General features: G+C 39.2%; 1 protein-coding gene across 8 annotated transcripts in view; it reads left to right on the forward strand.

The window, feature by feature from the left end:
- HECW1 (HECT, C2 and WW domain containing E3 ubiquitin protein ligase 1) overlaps window positions 1-16,776 on the forward strand; it is a 308,997-nt gene that overhangs the window by 201,673 nt on the left and 90,548 nt on the right. For all 8 annotated transcript variants that reach the window (XM_068935996.1, XM_068935991.1, XM_068935998.1 and 5 more), the window contains one exon: window positions 9,113-9,282. In XM_068935996.1, coding sequence (XP_068792097.1) covers window positions 9,113-9,282 — 170 coding nt within the window. The remainder of the gene's footprint in view (window positions 1-9,112; window positions 9,283-16,776) is intronic.

Consider the following 16,776-nt stretch of genomic DNA (forward strand, 5'->3'; position numbering starts at 1 on the left):
TTAGGTTAGAGAAAGCAAGATCAAAGACGTACACTTTGCTTATCAGTGGAAGGTGACTGATATGTGGCAGTCTTCTATGTCTTGGAGAACATTTTCCACAGTTTTAGTCTGGACCTGAGACAGATCCATCTTCCTTAAACACAAGATTATTTTTATTGCTCAGCTGTGACTCTCAGGCTTCTTGCACCCATAGACAGCTCTTAATCCTCTAAATTTTCTGAAAGCCACTGTTCACCCTCACTACTAGGCTTATCATTGCAAGTTTTAAAGCCTTAACGTGGTTCCATGAAGCAGTTATGGATTGTTTGGTCTGGCTTTGGTGACAATAATTTGGAAATCACCACTGTATAAAAATTCAGTTTGTCAAAGGAGGATTGTTGTAAGCAAGGTTCTCATTTTGGAGTTTTGCACTAGCAATTTGATTTCCGTGTTTTTAGCTCCTGGAAGACAAGGACCGAGGTGCTGAACTTGACTTGGAAATTCTTTGGGAAAGTAGTACAGGGAAAAGAGGGCGGGTGTGATATACCCCAGTTATCCTAGGTCATAGTTTTTACAAGCACAGGCCGTAAAAAGGCCTACACTCAGACAAGCGCCATGTTGCATGATTGCCTTGGCAATATGATTTATTTTAAGCTTTGCTCTAACTTACGTTGAAGTCAGCTGGAACTTTTGTGTGTCTTTAATATGAAGCCTGCATGTTAATGCTTTTCCGAAATAGTTGCCCTACTGTGGTTCTGAAGAGATGATATATATGCTGTATGGCAAGTTGGACTGAGATTAGATGGGGCCTTTGTAACACAGCAGTTATTTGTGGTAGGTTGGATGCTGGGTATCCAACCAGTCACATTCATTTATTAAAGAAAACCACAGATTTAGGTCAATAGGAATTAAGTAGTAGAGTTAATATTGTTTTAAATTTTCTTAAATACTCTCTACACCAAAAATCTTGCCCAGGATTTGTAACGCTATTCCGTTCTTTCAAATTATTTGGCCTAGTAGTCCAAGACATGTTAAGAGTAATAATTTGTGAGATTGCTAAAGAATATTATCTCAGTGTGACCGTTTATAAAGCACAACATCTAATTCACAGCTTGAATCAAAGTACCTACAGGCCATGCCACATAATATGTTTGGGATGTCTTATTCTAGTGATTAAACAGCAATTCATTTACATTTGTGTCACATCCATATTAACAGCATCATCATGGCCAGGTATCTGTAGAGCCCTGAGTTCACAATTATTTTATCAAAAATGTTTAGTATCAAAAGAGCCCAACTTCAGTCTGTCTTCCTGAGAGCCTAAAGTCGAGACATTTCAGTTAAGCAGATTAACACATCACAAGGATGCTTTTATTGCCTTCCTATGTAATCAACAAAAATAATTATAGTCATCTTTGTCAAAGGCAAATTGTTGCTATTCTGGTGTCTGTTCTGGCAGCTAATAAAGTTCAGACCAAGATAGACCTTCTAGAGGCATAGGAAGGAACTAAGGTTCCTTTCTGTTTATGCCACTATAGTAGCAAAAACCTCCATACTGTCACAAGTCCTTTCGGCTCACACAGACTGCTGCTTCTCACTGTCTGTCCTTGTGTATTAACATACTTCCACCTTCGCTGTCATTAATTAAAATGTATGTTCCAAAATTATGGGGTGATTTTTTTTCATTGTAACTAAGTTTAAGACCATTAGTCTTTGGCTGGGGTCAATTGCACCAAAAGAGCTGTGCTGCTCCAAACAGTGTTTCATCTAAAGCATGCAAGGAAAGCTATGCTTTTTATTATATTAATGTTTTAAGAGAGAAAGTTGATAGAATGGGAGCAAAAAATCTAGAAGTAGGCCAAATCCCCAAAACTGCCGAACAAGATCCATTTGCTCTACTTGCCTGTACACTCCAGTGAGACCCTATTTTGAAAAGAATTTCTCTGTAAAAGTTTGTGGCAGAGCAGTTTGTTCCTGTTGAAGTTTTATTCAGAATTTGCTTGGACAAAGTCACACTGATTTCATGGGAAGTTTTGCCTGACAGGAGATTGCTAGATTGGATAAAAATGTTAACCAAAATAAAAAGCATAAACCAATGCTTCAGGGCAAAAGGAAATCACTAACTACTTGAGAAGAGAAAGCTGAGCGTTTTTATTACTTTGGTAGGAGGTTTGTTTTCTGAGTATGTGCTTCTTAGGAGACTGGAAGTTGCTCCTGTGAAAGGTTAGTTCAGATTAATTGGTTCATTAAGAACGCTGATTGCAAAGAAGATAATTTCCCTATGATTAGGCTTCTTAATCTTTTATAGGATGACCATATTATTACAGCTTTCATTATTTAAAATGGTAAGAGAAATATTATAAGCCTAATTTAGTTAGATTTAATATAGGCTTTAAGGAAAAGCTATACAGCTACTTTGCATTTACTTTCCTACATGACTTTGCTGCTGTTACCGTTGAATGTCATACTTGGGACAAGGTGGCTGAAGGTGTCAGAGCTCTCTAGCATGAAATACAGCAAGAAGAAATGTACTAAGGTTCCCAAGGTGTACCAACCACTACACTGAAGTCAGGGTTTAGCGCTGGTAAAATGCGTTTGCTGAAAGCCCTTGAACTCATTCTTTTGGCTGATATAGATACAAAATGTTATCATGAGTTCTGCATGACGTGCCTCCTGCATTTGTCCTTTCTCAGTTTCACCCCACTACTCCTTGTTGTAAGCTATATATTGTATTAAATAACTTTTCCTCAAGCTTTACTATTTCACATATTTTATGTATTTGCACTCTCTTTATGCACAAGTGTTCTTGTGGCACAGATGACCAGAAGAGCAGGAATTGATCCTTATAGCACTGCACTGAAAATCTTCTCGTTATGTAGCTTTTAGACCAGATATTCAGGTAACATCAGTTTCCAATTTTTGAAGTCAGAGTCTAAATCATAACTGAAAATAGCAATAGGTCCACTAAAAGTGATTTTGAAAATTATAGTCACCATGAAGTTCTTGACTAAAGCCCAGATGTATAACATGCAGCATCTTCCAAACATGTATTGAAATTCTAGTGACTGATTTTGTAACAGGAGAAGGGCGTCCAAATTTATGACAGCTTTGGCTAGAGCTCAGCTTCTAGCCACTAAATTTTCTTTTTATTATTATTACTATTATTGCTATAAACCTACCCCTTCTTCCCTCCCCAAATTAATCTAACCTGCCTAGTTTTATTCTTCATAAACCTGAATTACTAATCACTTGAATTTTTCTTACTCTTCAGAGGTTGTGTTAAGACGAGGTCTCTTTCTGCCACCTCCAATACCCCTGTGCCTACAAAATGCTGCAGCGCTCTAGACTAACAGATTTAAAGGCCTAAAAAGGTTTTGAGTTCAACTAGTCCAGTATTCTGTGTAACACAGGCACCTTGATCCATGATGTGGAGCTCAATAGCTTGTGTTTGGCTCAGCCATATCTTACCGAAAGGCATGCACTCTGTATTTGAAGATAACAAGAGATGGTACGTTGCTCCAGCGGACAACCACTTGCAGTTGTAGAAACTCCCCCTTCGTTGTTAAAACTGTTCACAGTAGCGGTTCAGACTTCTTCAGTGTTTTCCTTCTCAATGAAGACAACTAAAAAAATTAACCTGTCTTTCAGCCATTTTTGAATAACTAATTTCTTCACACCTTTAATTATTATTAAAGTTGTCTTCCTCATCCTCATCTTTTGCCCCTTCTTGATACAAATGAGAATCCCTTTTGTATTTCCTTAGCATTTCCAGCTAGAAAAAAAATGCTTTCTCCTTTTTTCTACTGTCTTTAATATTTTGCCTGGGAGCCTCATGTGACAGAAGTGTTCTGTGCTTATATGCACCACTTAGTACTTTTTTTAAAGTCTGACATCTTGTAAACACTTCCTTGTGCAACTACAATGGCCGATTCTTTCTTAGTGGATTCTTTTTTCTTTTGAAGAGAACTGGAGTCTATTTAGAGATTGTTGAGAAGAGAAAGGACCACTGTAGTTGTCTGGTTTAACCTCTTGCATGTTGCTAGTTACAGAACCTCATTCAGTAGCTGATCAAGTCAGTAATCTATTGTACATTATGCAGTATCTTTCTCAAATCCCCTTCATTATTTTGCTGTATTGGATTTTAATACTCCTGTCACAGCATGTTACTGATTTGATTTCTAAAATTCCATAAGATTTACTGTCTTGGAATCTAAAACCAGATGCAACACTGCTGAGTTTGTGCTCCCTGTCCTTCATATGAATTCTAGAATCATGTACTAATGACTACAGCATGACTCAAAGTCGTAACTCCAAGCCAGTGCAATATGGCTATCTCTTACTGTTAAAGTATTATTACGCTACTGGTAGCTGCATTCATTTCTATTACTTTATAAGTGTGTAGCTTAGAGATGGTACTTACATGTCTCCTGTTGAGTCTTGAACAAGCAGGATTTTATTGTCCCTTGTTTTGAAATCACCCCTATGTCTTATGCAGCTCAGCGCAGTATATGAATTGTTGCCCTCTGAAATAGGTCATGTCTGCTCTGGTCACACTCTACACAGTGCACTCAACAAAAGAAACGCAGACATATTAGCACCCTACCAATTACCTTATCTCATTAATAGTCAACCTAGATACCAGTCCTATTCAAGTACGTTTTTTCAGTGTCAGAACCAGAGTTAAAAGCTCTGAGAATTCACAAAGGAAAGCTGAAGGAAAATGTTTGATCTGTCCATTAATATCTTGATTAGAAACTCTTTTTTTGTGATGATGGATCATGAAGATGGTTCATTGTGCCTTGGTAAGTGAACTATCAGGATCTCAGTAAGATCATAGTGAATAATTTTACTTTCTGCCATTAATGAGCGGATTATGGAGAGAATAAATTTCATATGGGTATTCATCAAACTGAATTACAGTCTGAATTTGACTGTGGTCTTTCCAGTGTCCCTTTGGTCTTTCCAGTGCCTTAGCAACTTTACACCACTTCGTGCACCTGATTCGGTATGTTTTTAGATATGTTCTGGACCAGTTTGGCCTATCTCAAAGATGTCTTCGTCCTCTCAGAGGCTCAAGTAACTCGTGAGCATTATGTGTCATTTCCTGGTTCTGGAGAGACTGAGAACACATGGCTAGTACACTAAACAAGAAAAATTTAGTGAGTTGACCATAGAATTGCTGGGGCTCAATCGTCTTTGACAGAAGCATCACTATAGATCCCTGCAAGAGAATTGTCATCATCACTCGGATGGTGCTTGGAGACATGAAGGACATTCAGTACTTAGTTGGAAGGAATTTGCTAACTGTATTAGAATATTAATATCACCTTCTCAAATAGCTCTGCTGCTTGGTGGCCTTTGACCCCTCTGCTGGTTGGCAAACTGTATTCCGTAAACTAAAATGTATACCATCAAGAGACTAGGTGGACAAACTCTTCTTGGGACACGTTTATAAACTAAGCAGAATATTCTTGTATGTTATTTCTGAAGAAAGTTCTTCCGCAGGTGTTGGGGAAAGCTTCTCATCTACCTCTGCTACATTCACAGGGAACTGGAATACCATCTTTAGTTTTGCTGACCATTACCATCTCAGAAACCCCTTGCTGTGCATGACAAAATGTGACTCTCATATCCAAATCATACCTCTGCCCTGTGCTTTTGAAAGCTTAGTCACTTGTATTGAGGCAAGTTGAAAGCTGGTAAACACAGATGTGTTTGAGTTGTCTGTCAGAATGGATTAATATCCCCACCTAGTTCCATATTTTGCCACTAAAAACAGCAATTTTCAGACTGTCACAAAGATATGGTCTCCGTTACTAATCACTCAACAGTGCCACAGAGTTTGTGATGCTGTGTGGAAAATTTGCAAGATAGTCCTTTGCAACATAGACAGGGAATCTGTGGCCCAACTTAGGGACAGCAGCTACATGCATGCATGTGAGCTAGAGCAAAGCTTCCTAGATCTCATCCAGACACTCAAAGATCTGCTCATCTGAAACGGAAGCCCTCAAGTTGGAATAAATTCATAATTCACTTGGAGATAGCCACTGGTAGCCATTAGTATGCAGTGCCATGTATACTAATACACTGAGTATTTTAGAATGAGCGTTTTAGAATGCATCGCTTGCAGTTGCTGAACATCTACAGCAGTGAAAGAGCTGCTGGTCGCCGTGTCTCCACCTGGGTTCCTTCCTTCTGTCATTTTCATGAGAGATCACCTGACATTATCAAACATGCTGAGGTATCTAACCCGTTTCACAGAAATGTGTAATTTATGTGTAGATGGGAAATCGACATATGGTCTATTGATAACTTTTTAAATAGACTGGATACACGTTTGAAAAGCAGAGATGAATTATGTTGGTAGCATTTCATCATTTTCCTCCAGGAAATAGACTATAAAACTGCAGAGTACAGCAAGATAGATCGAAGCCATCTAGAATTCATTAATTTGACCAAAGATTTAAATTCAGTTAATCCTAAACTGCCACTTATAAATATTGCGTATCTTCAGAGCCTTCCTCTGAAGACAATGAAGATGAGAGAGAAGTATTTTCATTTGGGGAAGCAGAATAGATGGTGGTATTATCCTTCTGTAGAGATGGTACAAAGGGCCCCAGAGTACCAGAAGCACACCTGAAAATTTGAGGGCTTTTTAATTTCTTTTGTGCCTTTTGGTGGGAAGTTGCAACATTCTTGGGTTCCACAGCAAATTAATTTTTTTTTGCGCGTGGATGTCTGCCTATGTCCATATAGCCTTATTGAGAGCTGCTGTATCTTTAATACACTGGGATATCTGTCCTTGAGACCGCTAATTCTACTATTCCTATACGTGTTGGGCATTAAAAATGGAAGTTTCTAACTGATGTTTTCACATAATTTAGTGTATTATGCAATTTTAGCAAGAAAATGACACAGAGAAATTTCCTGTTGTGTGCTTGACTAAATCATTTCTCTCATCCAAATACAAAAATTAGAGTACTAATTAAGGTTAGGAGTACATTCATCTTCATGACTGTGATTAATTCCCACAAGTGGAAAGAGGTTGGTAAGTCTTCGTAATTGTCAACTTATGTGGAATATATATATGTATATGTATGTTCTTCACGATATATAATACATATGTGAATATATAATGAAGTGCTAGTAATCTTAATTTCTATTAATAGCCCGTTTCTTTGCCTAGCATTACACAATGATAGTACAGTTCCTCTCTGAAGGAAAAAATTGAGAAACATATAGCAATAAATATTTCAGTTCCAGAATTTGGGGGGGGGAGACATCAGGGAAAAAGGAAATAAGATCCCAGAGATATTTCTCTCCTTTCATATGTTAGCAGCCTTACCCTGTTACATTGCTGGAGCCTTGTCGTTCATAGTTCTTATGCTGTCTTCGTTTCTAGTTTCTGGCATGTACTTCTAACAGTACAACTCTACTTTGCCACAAAAAAGGATTTCTGTAGGGCTGCTAGATGAGATACGTGCTAGTTACGTAGAGATTGCCAACTCGGAAAAGAAATCTATGTTATCAGTTTGAACCGGATCATTTTCTTTGTGTAATGCTGTCGCTAGGACCATGGCAGTACATATTATTGGCAAAGTACTTTCAGATGAGCCATTAATGGTGATATTCACTATTTTTTTATTAATTGTTACAGAGTGTCACAGAGACACAAGAATGGAATTCTTAAAATATGGTCTGTTTCGGGTTCATCTGTCCAATAGCTTTTGAAATCTCTGGCATAGGAGTTGTGTGCTGGAATATATGATTAAAGTCAACAAGAACAAAACCAATTACTTTTTAGCTTGCACATTTTATTGTATTGGATCTTACCATAAGTTAAGGAAACAAAATACAACTTCCTGAATCTTAGCCCTGTTCAGCTCCTTTTTTTCTGAAAGAGTGCTGAAGTTAATTTGGAAAGTCTATGAATTTCAGATTCATCCGGAATATCTTCCTAGAGGGTTATGTGGTCTCCTGTAACCTGCTAGAGTAATTATTTTTTATCAGTTAAAAGAGAATTAAAGTACTGTGAAAATTAATGTTTTTGAAATCCTCCCTAAAAGAAGAATTACCTATTTAACTTGTACATGTAGGTATCCATCTAAGCAGTTTTGGAAGCTGTCTTAACGGATATTTAGCGTCTGTTTAAGACAGCAAGAGAAAGCAAGTAGTGCAAATACACTTCAGTGCTTTTAGCCCTATGTGAAATAAGGTTTTAAACAGAAGAGCAGAATCTCCATACAAAGAATGGTGGAAAAGAGATTAGCTACTGAACTCACTAATAAAAACAAGGGCTTATATTTTCCAAAGAAAGCTTAGAAAGGAATCTGGAAAAAGAGAAAGCCAAGGGCTTCAGTTTGTAGCTTCTGTTGAGCCAAAATTAATGAGATACCTGTAGACTGCATTTCATTGTCTTCACAGGGAAAAATCATAGCAGACTGTGTGTCTGTCTTCAGGACCTTTTGGATAAATTTTGAGATAAGTGCCTGCGGGTTTTTTTTGCATGACTCATGTTACACTCCTTAGGAGTTCTGCAGCTAAAAAGGCCTGCTCAAAACTTGTGCAATATATGCCTGAGTTTTCCTGAGGTAGTCCAGGGAAAGCTAACCCATGTAGGGAAGGAAACATTTTAAAGTGGAGGAGAAAAAGGTAGTAAAATGACTTTTCTCGTAGGAAAAAAAAAAAGGTCTAACAACTAAGTTTCATAGAAAGAGAAAATTAAAACCCAGGTGACGTACATTGGGTACCTAATGCCATGTCTCTGTGATTAGATGAATGCATCTTGTTTTCAGAGTAATCCTGTCACTGGAGTCAGGCTGAGCAAGTGCTCAGCACCTTGGAAAAATCAGCAGATCACTTTTATTTAGTTGTATAAATGGTGTTATAGAAGCCACATTTCCCTGCACAATCAGGTTGTAAAATTTACAATTTCATTATATAATCCTTGGTAAATTCTATACTGCAAGATTATTATGGTTTAGCTTTATACTACCTCACAAGAAGCATGAAGGTTTTTTTATATTCCTGCCAAATTATTTGAAATCCTCAGCAATTCCATGTTTGGTTCTCCTGACCTTTTAGAGAGCTAACAGGGACGTGAAAAATAATCAGATTATTTACCTTCTTTCAGATTTCCAGGCTTTTGGTCTGAAGAAAGGAATGTTTTTCAATCCAGATCCTTATCTGAAGATTTCCATCCAGCCTGGAAAGCATAGCATCTTCCCAGCACTTCCTCATCATGGACAGGAGAAGAGATCTAAGATCATGTGTAATACTGTCAACCCTATCTGGCAAGGAGAGGTAAGCAGTTTGTGTGTGTGTGCGCGACCTTTCCTTACAGCATGGAAATGACTCTAGCAATATCTCCTGGATTTTTCATGAAATCCTTTCTTGGTTAAGTAGTTGTTGACCGAACTGCACTTGATGTATTTCATGACATCTTATCTTAATGTAGAAGGCTTAATTCACTACAAAGAGGAATTTTACTTTCTTTCTCTGAAGTACATGTTGCATTTCAGGGATGTAATTTATCAAGTTGTTAATTGTTGAAGGTAGGCATAATCCAGAACTGAAAAATAACCTTGCATAGTTGGAAACGCTGCTCTAGATTATCGCAGTGTTTTTACAAGGAGAGGAGACGTTATGTGAAGCAGAGTAAGTACAGCATGCAAATAAAAAGAATCTGTGTGTATGACTAAAAAATGCCAGTGGTAATATAAATTAAAGGCAACTTTGGCACATTTGCCCATCACCTTGAAGATATACTCTGTGATCTGCTGCTCCTTGTAGAAAGAGCTTAGTAGGTATTAATGAGATCTGAGAGTTCAATTGTTGCCTGCTGTTTTTAAATTACACCCCAAATGGCAACAGACAGCAAAGGATGAAAAGTCTCTTCAGAATTAAAGGAGCCTGACGCAAAGGCTCACAAGTGATTTACTCTTGTACCGTCAGACCAATATCTCCACGAAAGAGTAAAAGTAAATAAATAGACAATATAAAATTATTCAAATTAAATGCAAATTACAAAGTAGTTTAGGGATAATTAGGTCAAACTGCATAACTGTGGAAGCATGAGTGGGGAAAGATGGGAAAAATATCACTGAATACTCCTTCCTTGCAGAGGATGGTCTAGAAGTTAGGTAGCACATCGGGTTATACGGCATGTGCGCCTATGCAGAGGAGGTTATATGGCGAGTGGGAACACAACTCAGAGCTAGTTCAAGAAATGTGCCTTCTAGCAGGACTTAAGTGGAAAGCTCTGTCATGAGACATCTGTCCAGCTGCAACTTCTCTCTTGCTCCAAGCATCAGACGTATCTGGCTAAGGCATCCCAGGTCAAGCTGAGGAGCTAGAACTGACGTGTAGGATCAGGGGTATGGCAGAGGTGTTTTAGTAAAATGCAAAAGACACAGGCCTAGAGGTGAGGAAACACAAAGGGGAAACTTATTTTATGTGTCACAGTGCATGTGAGTGGATAGACAGTGTGAATGCCAGGACTTGACGCTCAAAGTGAGGCACAGGATATATGGCTGTGGTTCCACCACACTGTAGCAGCCAGAAATTAACTGCTGAGGTGGCACACAAGCTGTTTTCATTCGGAGGGGGGAATGTATCAGCTGTGCTGAAGGAGGCTGAGAACAGGATTTTTTAGATGCACTCAGTACTGCTCTTAACAAAGAAAACTCCGAATCAGTGCAGCTTGCTCTCACTATAAGGTCCTTTTGCATTGCTAGAAGATAAAATAGCGAAAGAGTAAGAATGTGACCGTGATAAAATGTTAGGAGTCTCTTCTCCTCAGGCCATGCAGTATAGCTGAGTTTGTGGGCTGACATTTGTTTTCCCAACAGAGTTTTGCAATGAGAAAAGGAGAAACAATGAAATGGCCTAATTACGGACACAGGAAAACAAGAGCACAGCTGGCTTCCAGCTCCAGTTCAGCCCCATGGTTTCTTGACTGCTTCTCTTTTTTTGTTGTTAGCCTGTTAGCAGCTAAGGAGTCTAAAACAACTCCCATGTTGTTATTCCCATGTCCAGTTTCTACCGTCTCTTCAGCTGATACAGAGAAGTTAACTGCATACAGTTGGCTTGCAGTCTACCCACATCAGCTAATCTGAAGTCTTTTTTAACACTGAAAAGCATATGTTGGTTTTTATTGCACTGAAGTCCCTAGGCCTGATTTTCTTCTCCTTTGTCCCTTTATGCAGCAAGGGAAGGAGGAAGACTGCAAACTCTTGCTGAATTGTGGTGGTGGTCATTCTTCTGTCCACCCTTTTCACTGATGGATGTGAATCTATGGAGTGAAAATCGTTGAGGAATCGCAGCCGTTTCATTAAATGGATCAGTCGCTAGGGTTTTTCCCCCAACAATATTTTAGGCAATGAATTATTTCAGAGGGATGATTCTTTCCTGAGATTTTCTGTCACTATGTAATCTCTATGTGTCAGTGGAAGCCAGATGGTCTTTTTTTTAATTGAATGATATATGGCTGCTATACTTACTTGGAACAGTCTGGAATAGGGAAATAAAACAGTTTATGCAATAGAAATATCTGCCCGCTGGAATCTTTATTTATGCTCTTGATTACCTTTAGGCAAATTCAGAAGTAAAAGAGTTGCCTCAGTTTTGTAGGGGCTCCCCACCAAAACAAAATCCTACAGACTAAGAGAAAATGATTCATTTGCTTGGAGATGTTAATACACTCTGATACTCCCCCTCATATACTTACTAGGTTGTCTATTTGCATAATAACCACCTGCTTTATAACAGCACTCCAGGAGCACCATGATACCTCAGCCAATTTTCATCCATGTCAAATGTAATATTGATGACCTTCTTCGTTTCATAAGCCGTTCAAATACTGTTCAGCACAAGTTATCCTGAATCAGAGCTATTCCACTGATCTGTTTTGTAGTGCTTTTTTTACAAGAGGACATAAGCAAATGCAAATTTCTTACGAAGAGATAAGAATAGTGTGTGACATTTTGACACCTGCAACAGGGCTCTGTGTGAGGCTAAAGAGCCATCACATTGAGGATTGGAGGATTGCTCACTGAGGCAGTTCACAGTCCAGGTGGTATCTTGCTGTGGTAGAACAGGGTCATTTTGTGATATTTCTCTGTATTTTCATGTGTTTATAGAAGCATAAGATCAGGTTCTGCTAAGCCAGAGTGCAGAATATTGCAGTGTGTAGTACTGATGAGTGATAAGTATTTTGGGAAAGATCTGAACTAGTTACTGACGGTGCCTAGGCCTCCACAGCATCATTGAGGAGAGATAGGCAGCTACAAAAAAAAAAAAAGAAAAAAAAAGAAAAAAAAGGTCTGGAAAGTCCCCACAATAGAAATGTCTTCAGATAGGGAATTTACTGCTGAATTGTAGTTAATAGTTCCGCTTGTTTTCTTACTCCTGGTTTGACTTTCTATTTGGTGCTTTCTTTGGCTACATCTGTACCGATAAATAAAATAGGTCAGTTCTTGGAAGCCAGCTGACACTGGACAGCTTGAATGCATGCGGTTAAACTCTCCCATGCTCTGAAACACAGTGACTGCATGCAAACTGTTTCCTTGGAGCGCTCCCTTGCCTATATTGACCCCTGTGCCACACCTGGCAATTGTCTGGGAGAGTGTTTTGTCTGTACAGGCCAGAACTGTGCCAAGAACTGTGGACAGTCATGGACAAGGCGTGGGCCTGTGACTCTCTTTAGTATACGAATAACAGGGTTCCTGATTTCGTCTTGCCCTGACTGTAGTACTTGTTTCCACCTTGTACTTACATCTGGCTTTAAGTGTCAGGTTTGACCAGCTCCATCACATCTGATACCCAGTGATTAGCCATGACTCAGGAGGTTCCTCTTCTCAGGGCTGTTGGTTGCTCTGCCCTCCTTTTCGAATAGAAGGCAGGTGAGGGGAGCAGATTTCATGCTCATTAAAAGATGTCCATTGCAGACGACAGTGATGCTGTGGGTAAGCTTTAGATAGCAACTGGATAAAAACAGAAACAACCCAGACACCAAGAATCAGAAACTAACCGTAGTGTTGGGTTAATGCCCTACTCAGTAGCTGACAGGGCCATACCCCTTCTAACTTCATTGCTTTTACTTTCTTGTCTGCACTGTAGCCTAGCTTCAAGAGGAGAGAGTCCTCCCAGACTAATTTATAGCTTTTACTTTATCTTTTAAAACTTATTGCACTGGGAAGAGTCCACAGGATGGAAGATACCTATGCTGTCCAGAAACAAAAAAATGGTCACTCCCTCTCCCAAGTTGGACAGTGAAAGTGGCCATGGCTGCTGCACCTCCCGTCCAGGTGTGCTGGTGTCAGAGACCAAAAATGTCCCAGAGCGTCGCTGTTTGACTTCAGTGGAACTTAGTCTGATGTGAACTGTTTTGGAGTCAGAATTAAGGTTCCACATTATGCCTATACATTCCTTAAGTAGACATCTTGCTGGGGCCGTTCACAAAACTGCAGGAGTGTAGCAGGCCTGTTGTCTTACCACATTAACTTGAGGTAAAACGCAACAAAAATCTGAAGGAAGTGTTCTTTTCTCAAAAATTTTGCTTATCTGGGAGAATGGGGAGAGGAGAATATTGATCATATTTCTTCTAATATTGCTATTAGAATAATGATACTATTTCCGTATTGTCTCATATTGTCTGAGCCCGTCACTAGGATACAAACCATCTCAGCTCTCTTCACCTTCCTGTTTTCTTTCTTTACCTGTCCTGTTACAAATTTACAGCTGAGGCACAAAATAATGTTTTGGGTGGCTGCTTCTGAAGATAGCTGCATTTCAGTGATGAACAAATTGATCTGTATAAGCAGTGGTGTTCAGTACTCTATTGCAAGAGCATTTAACAGATCTTAGTTAATGTGTCAGATCTGATAAATGGAAGTATGGTATTTTCCCGTGTGTAACTTTACTCTCTGTCACCTCAGACAGTCTCTGTCACCTCGCTCTCTTGTCACCTCAGACAACCTACAACCTTTCAAAAATATTGTACTTGAATAAGTTCTCACATAATCTATCTCTTCAAAACAAAATCAGAAGCAGGAAGGAGTTGGGGGCTACGAGCAGGCCATCAAAAGACCAGAGGGAGGCCGTTTGGGAAGCGAGGGCTTCTGTAGTGAAGACAGTCATCAGCACTAGAAACGCGGGGTTTGGATGCTGGCTGCAAGAGTGCCAAGATGATATAAATGCAATTGGCAGTCTAAGTGCCAGTTTGTGACTTCTTTTCTATGCTGCAGATTTGTAACTCAGCCACTGATTCTGTGATCATAAAAGCTGGATCTGAGACAGATCACTGAGCAGTACGGGATCTGACGGACATTTTGTCAAAGTAGCCAGAGTATGCAACCTGGGGTTTATGCTAGCTCTGTGCTTCTCTTGAAGCCTTATGTTGGCTGCAGATAAGATGGGTGATACATGATGTCACACAAAACTAGAGTGGTGCAAAGGATGCTTGATCAAGGATGAATCTTTCCAGTACAAACTTAAACCATTCAAGAGGCTTTGAATCAAGAGTGTGAATTTAAACTAGCAACAGGTTGGTTTTGGTTTGATTTTGATGCAGTATTGAGAGCACTAGAGGCTGACCATAACACTGTGATCTCACAAAATTATTGCCTGATTTCACGACAAGTCCAAACTGAAAAAAAAGCAACAGGAACATCTCCCTGATTTGAGCTATTTGCTTTATTTAACTTAGATAACATTTTCCCCCCTTCCACTGGCAAATGCAAAAGAATCAGCTGCAGAAACAGAAAGACCTTCACACCTAAATGTAAGACCAACATGGGCCCAGTGAAATCTAGAGCCTAAATTTAGTGTGAGTTTTGCCAAAGGCTTCTTTGGAACTAGGTGAAGCCTTGTGAGTGGTAGCTTCGCTATACAACATTTCTGCACATACGCCAAAGCAAAGTGTTAAAACAGGTGTAGCTCAGCTATATGGAAGAGCTGTGATTTTGAAGCTGTAGTTTTTTTAATATCTGGTGATGGTTGAAATGTGAAGGCCTAAGACAGCTTCATTTCTTTCAGGAAATGGATTAAGGTGAGAAAAAAGAATAGATTGTTTGAATATATTATTGTAGAAGAAATACATTGTAATTGCAGCTTGCACCCAGGAGGCTGTAACAGTCTTGCTAGTCATATATTTTAGTGCTCATGAGCTCAAATATTTTCACTCTTTGCTGTAGTAATAAATTTCTAGACAATATGTGAGGGATGAAGAAGAATCCTAACCGACTGTTGAAGCATTTGTTTGGACTTGATTTTTCCAGAAGTTCTTTTAAATTTCTGATGTCTTAGTGCTGAAATTCGCCATTAATAAAGAGACATCTTGCAGGACTATTTTAAGCCACGGGAGAAGAATTTATGATGGTCTGATTAACCAGTAACTCTGAATTTTATAGAACATATGAAATAAATGGGAAGGAGCTTTTTCCTCTCCTCTATTTCCATTAGAGTGGGAGAGCACTCCTGAAGGAAAAATCGAGGAAGTCAACTCACTGAAGGTCCTATCCAACTGAGGAATTCAGTAGAGAGAGCTGGATCAAACCTCAGAACAGCAGCACAAACACCCCTTTTACTACAGGATAAGAAACATTGTACCATGCCCGAATAAGGTACCACGTTGGCTCTGGCACTCTGTGGTCACTGGTGGATCCAGAGCAACAGACTCTCTAGGAGTATTTGTAGCAGTGCCCCAGCCTTCAGCAGCAGTGGAGCTCTGTGCCCTACAGTAGTGACACTGCAATGTTTTAGGTTGTCATTGATGAGTACCGTAGCAAGCTTAAGAAACTGGAGTTCCCCCACAAGCTTATCCGGTCATTCAGACAAGTAGTGTCGTATGGGACAATAGTGACATGTATGGGAGTTTTTTGAATGGGGAGCAGAATAATAGAGATGGAGAGTGGTGAGTGCATTAAGAATGTAATTGGTTCACTGGAGCATTTGAAACGAAAAACCCACTAATGAGATGTTCAGATAAAAGACTGAATCTGTCTTGATCCATCAAAAGTAATTTACAGCCTTTTCAGATTTACCTCTGCTCGTATTGTCCCTATGGCATGATAGCTATCGCAAATACATTTTCTGTTTAATTATATCACTTATTCAACTGCAAATCAAGAGCCTAATCCTTCCTGTCACCTCTGTTTTAATTTACCTACTTTCATGAGTTATATTGACTGTTTTTAAATGACTCAGCTTGTACTTAACTCTGTCTAATCAATGTAAGTGGACATATTCTGTTTATTTCAACAGCTTCCTTAGTGTTATTGAGAGCTGATCCATATTCAGGGCTGCAAATAATACTAGTGAAAATAAAAAAGTAGGAATTGATCCTCATTATCACATGACTTTCTATGAAAATTATTCCTAAGCTCTAGAAATGGTTATACTGTCCTATAAATGGATACAGATGTATTCTGCTGGGGCAGCATTAGCATGTGCCTTCATTCTTCACCATATGTAAGTCATGTACAAAATCCCCACATGATCTGTTCATGTTAAGAAAATGAATCGTCTGTGTATGCAAAACCATTCTTGGCACTGCGAGGAAGCAGGGACTAAAAAGAAGTCTGAAACCTCTTCGGTGGCATTTACAACAGTGTTTTCAGATCTTCCTCCAAGATGACAGCAATAGTGTAGATTCAAGCCTATATTCAAGTTGCTGAGATGGTGTAAGAGAGTGAACAAGTCAGCTGATGCTGTGTATCTTTGATTCGGATCTATGTCTCTGTGAGTGTTAATCTACAGGAGCTGACCACATAAAATACGTGCAAATGAGAGGAGAAC

Source organism: Struthio camelus, chromosome 2, assembly GCF_040807025.1.
Source record: "Struthio camelus isolate bStrCam1 chromosome 2, bStrCam1.hap1, whole genome shotgun sequence".
In the NCBI taxonomy this organism is placed as follows: Eukaryota; Metazoa; Chordata; class Aves; order Struthioniformes; family Struthionidae; genus Struthio; species Struthio camelus.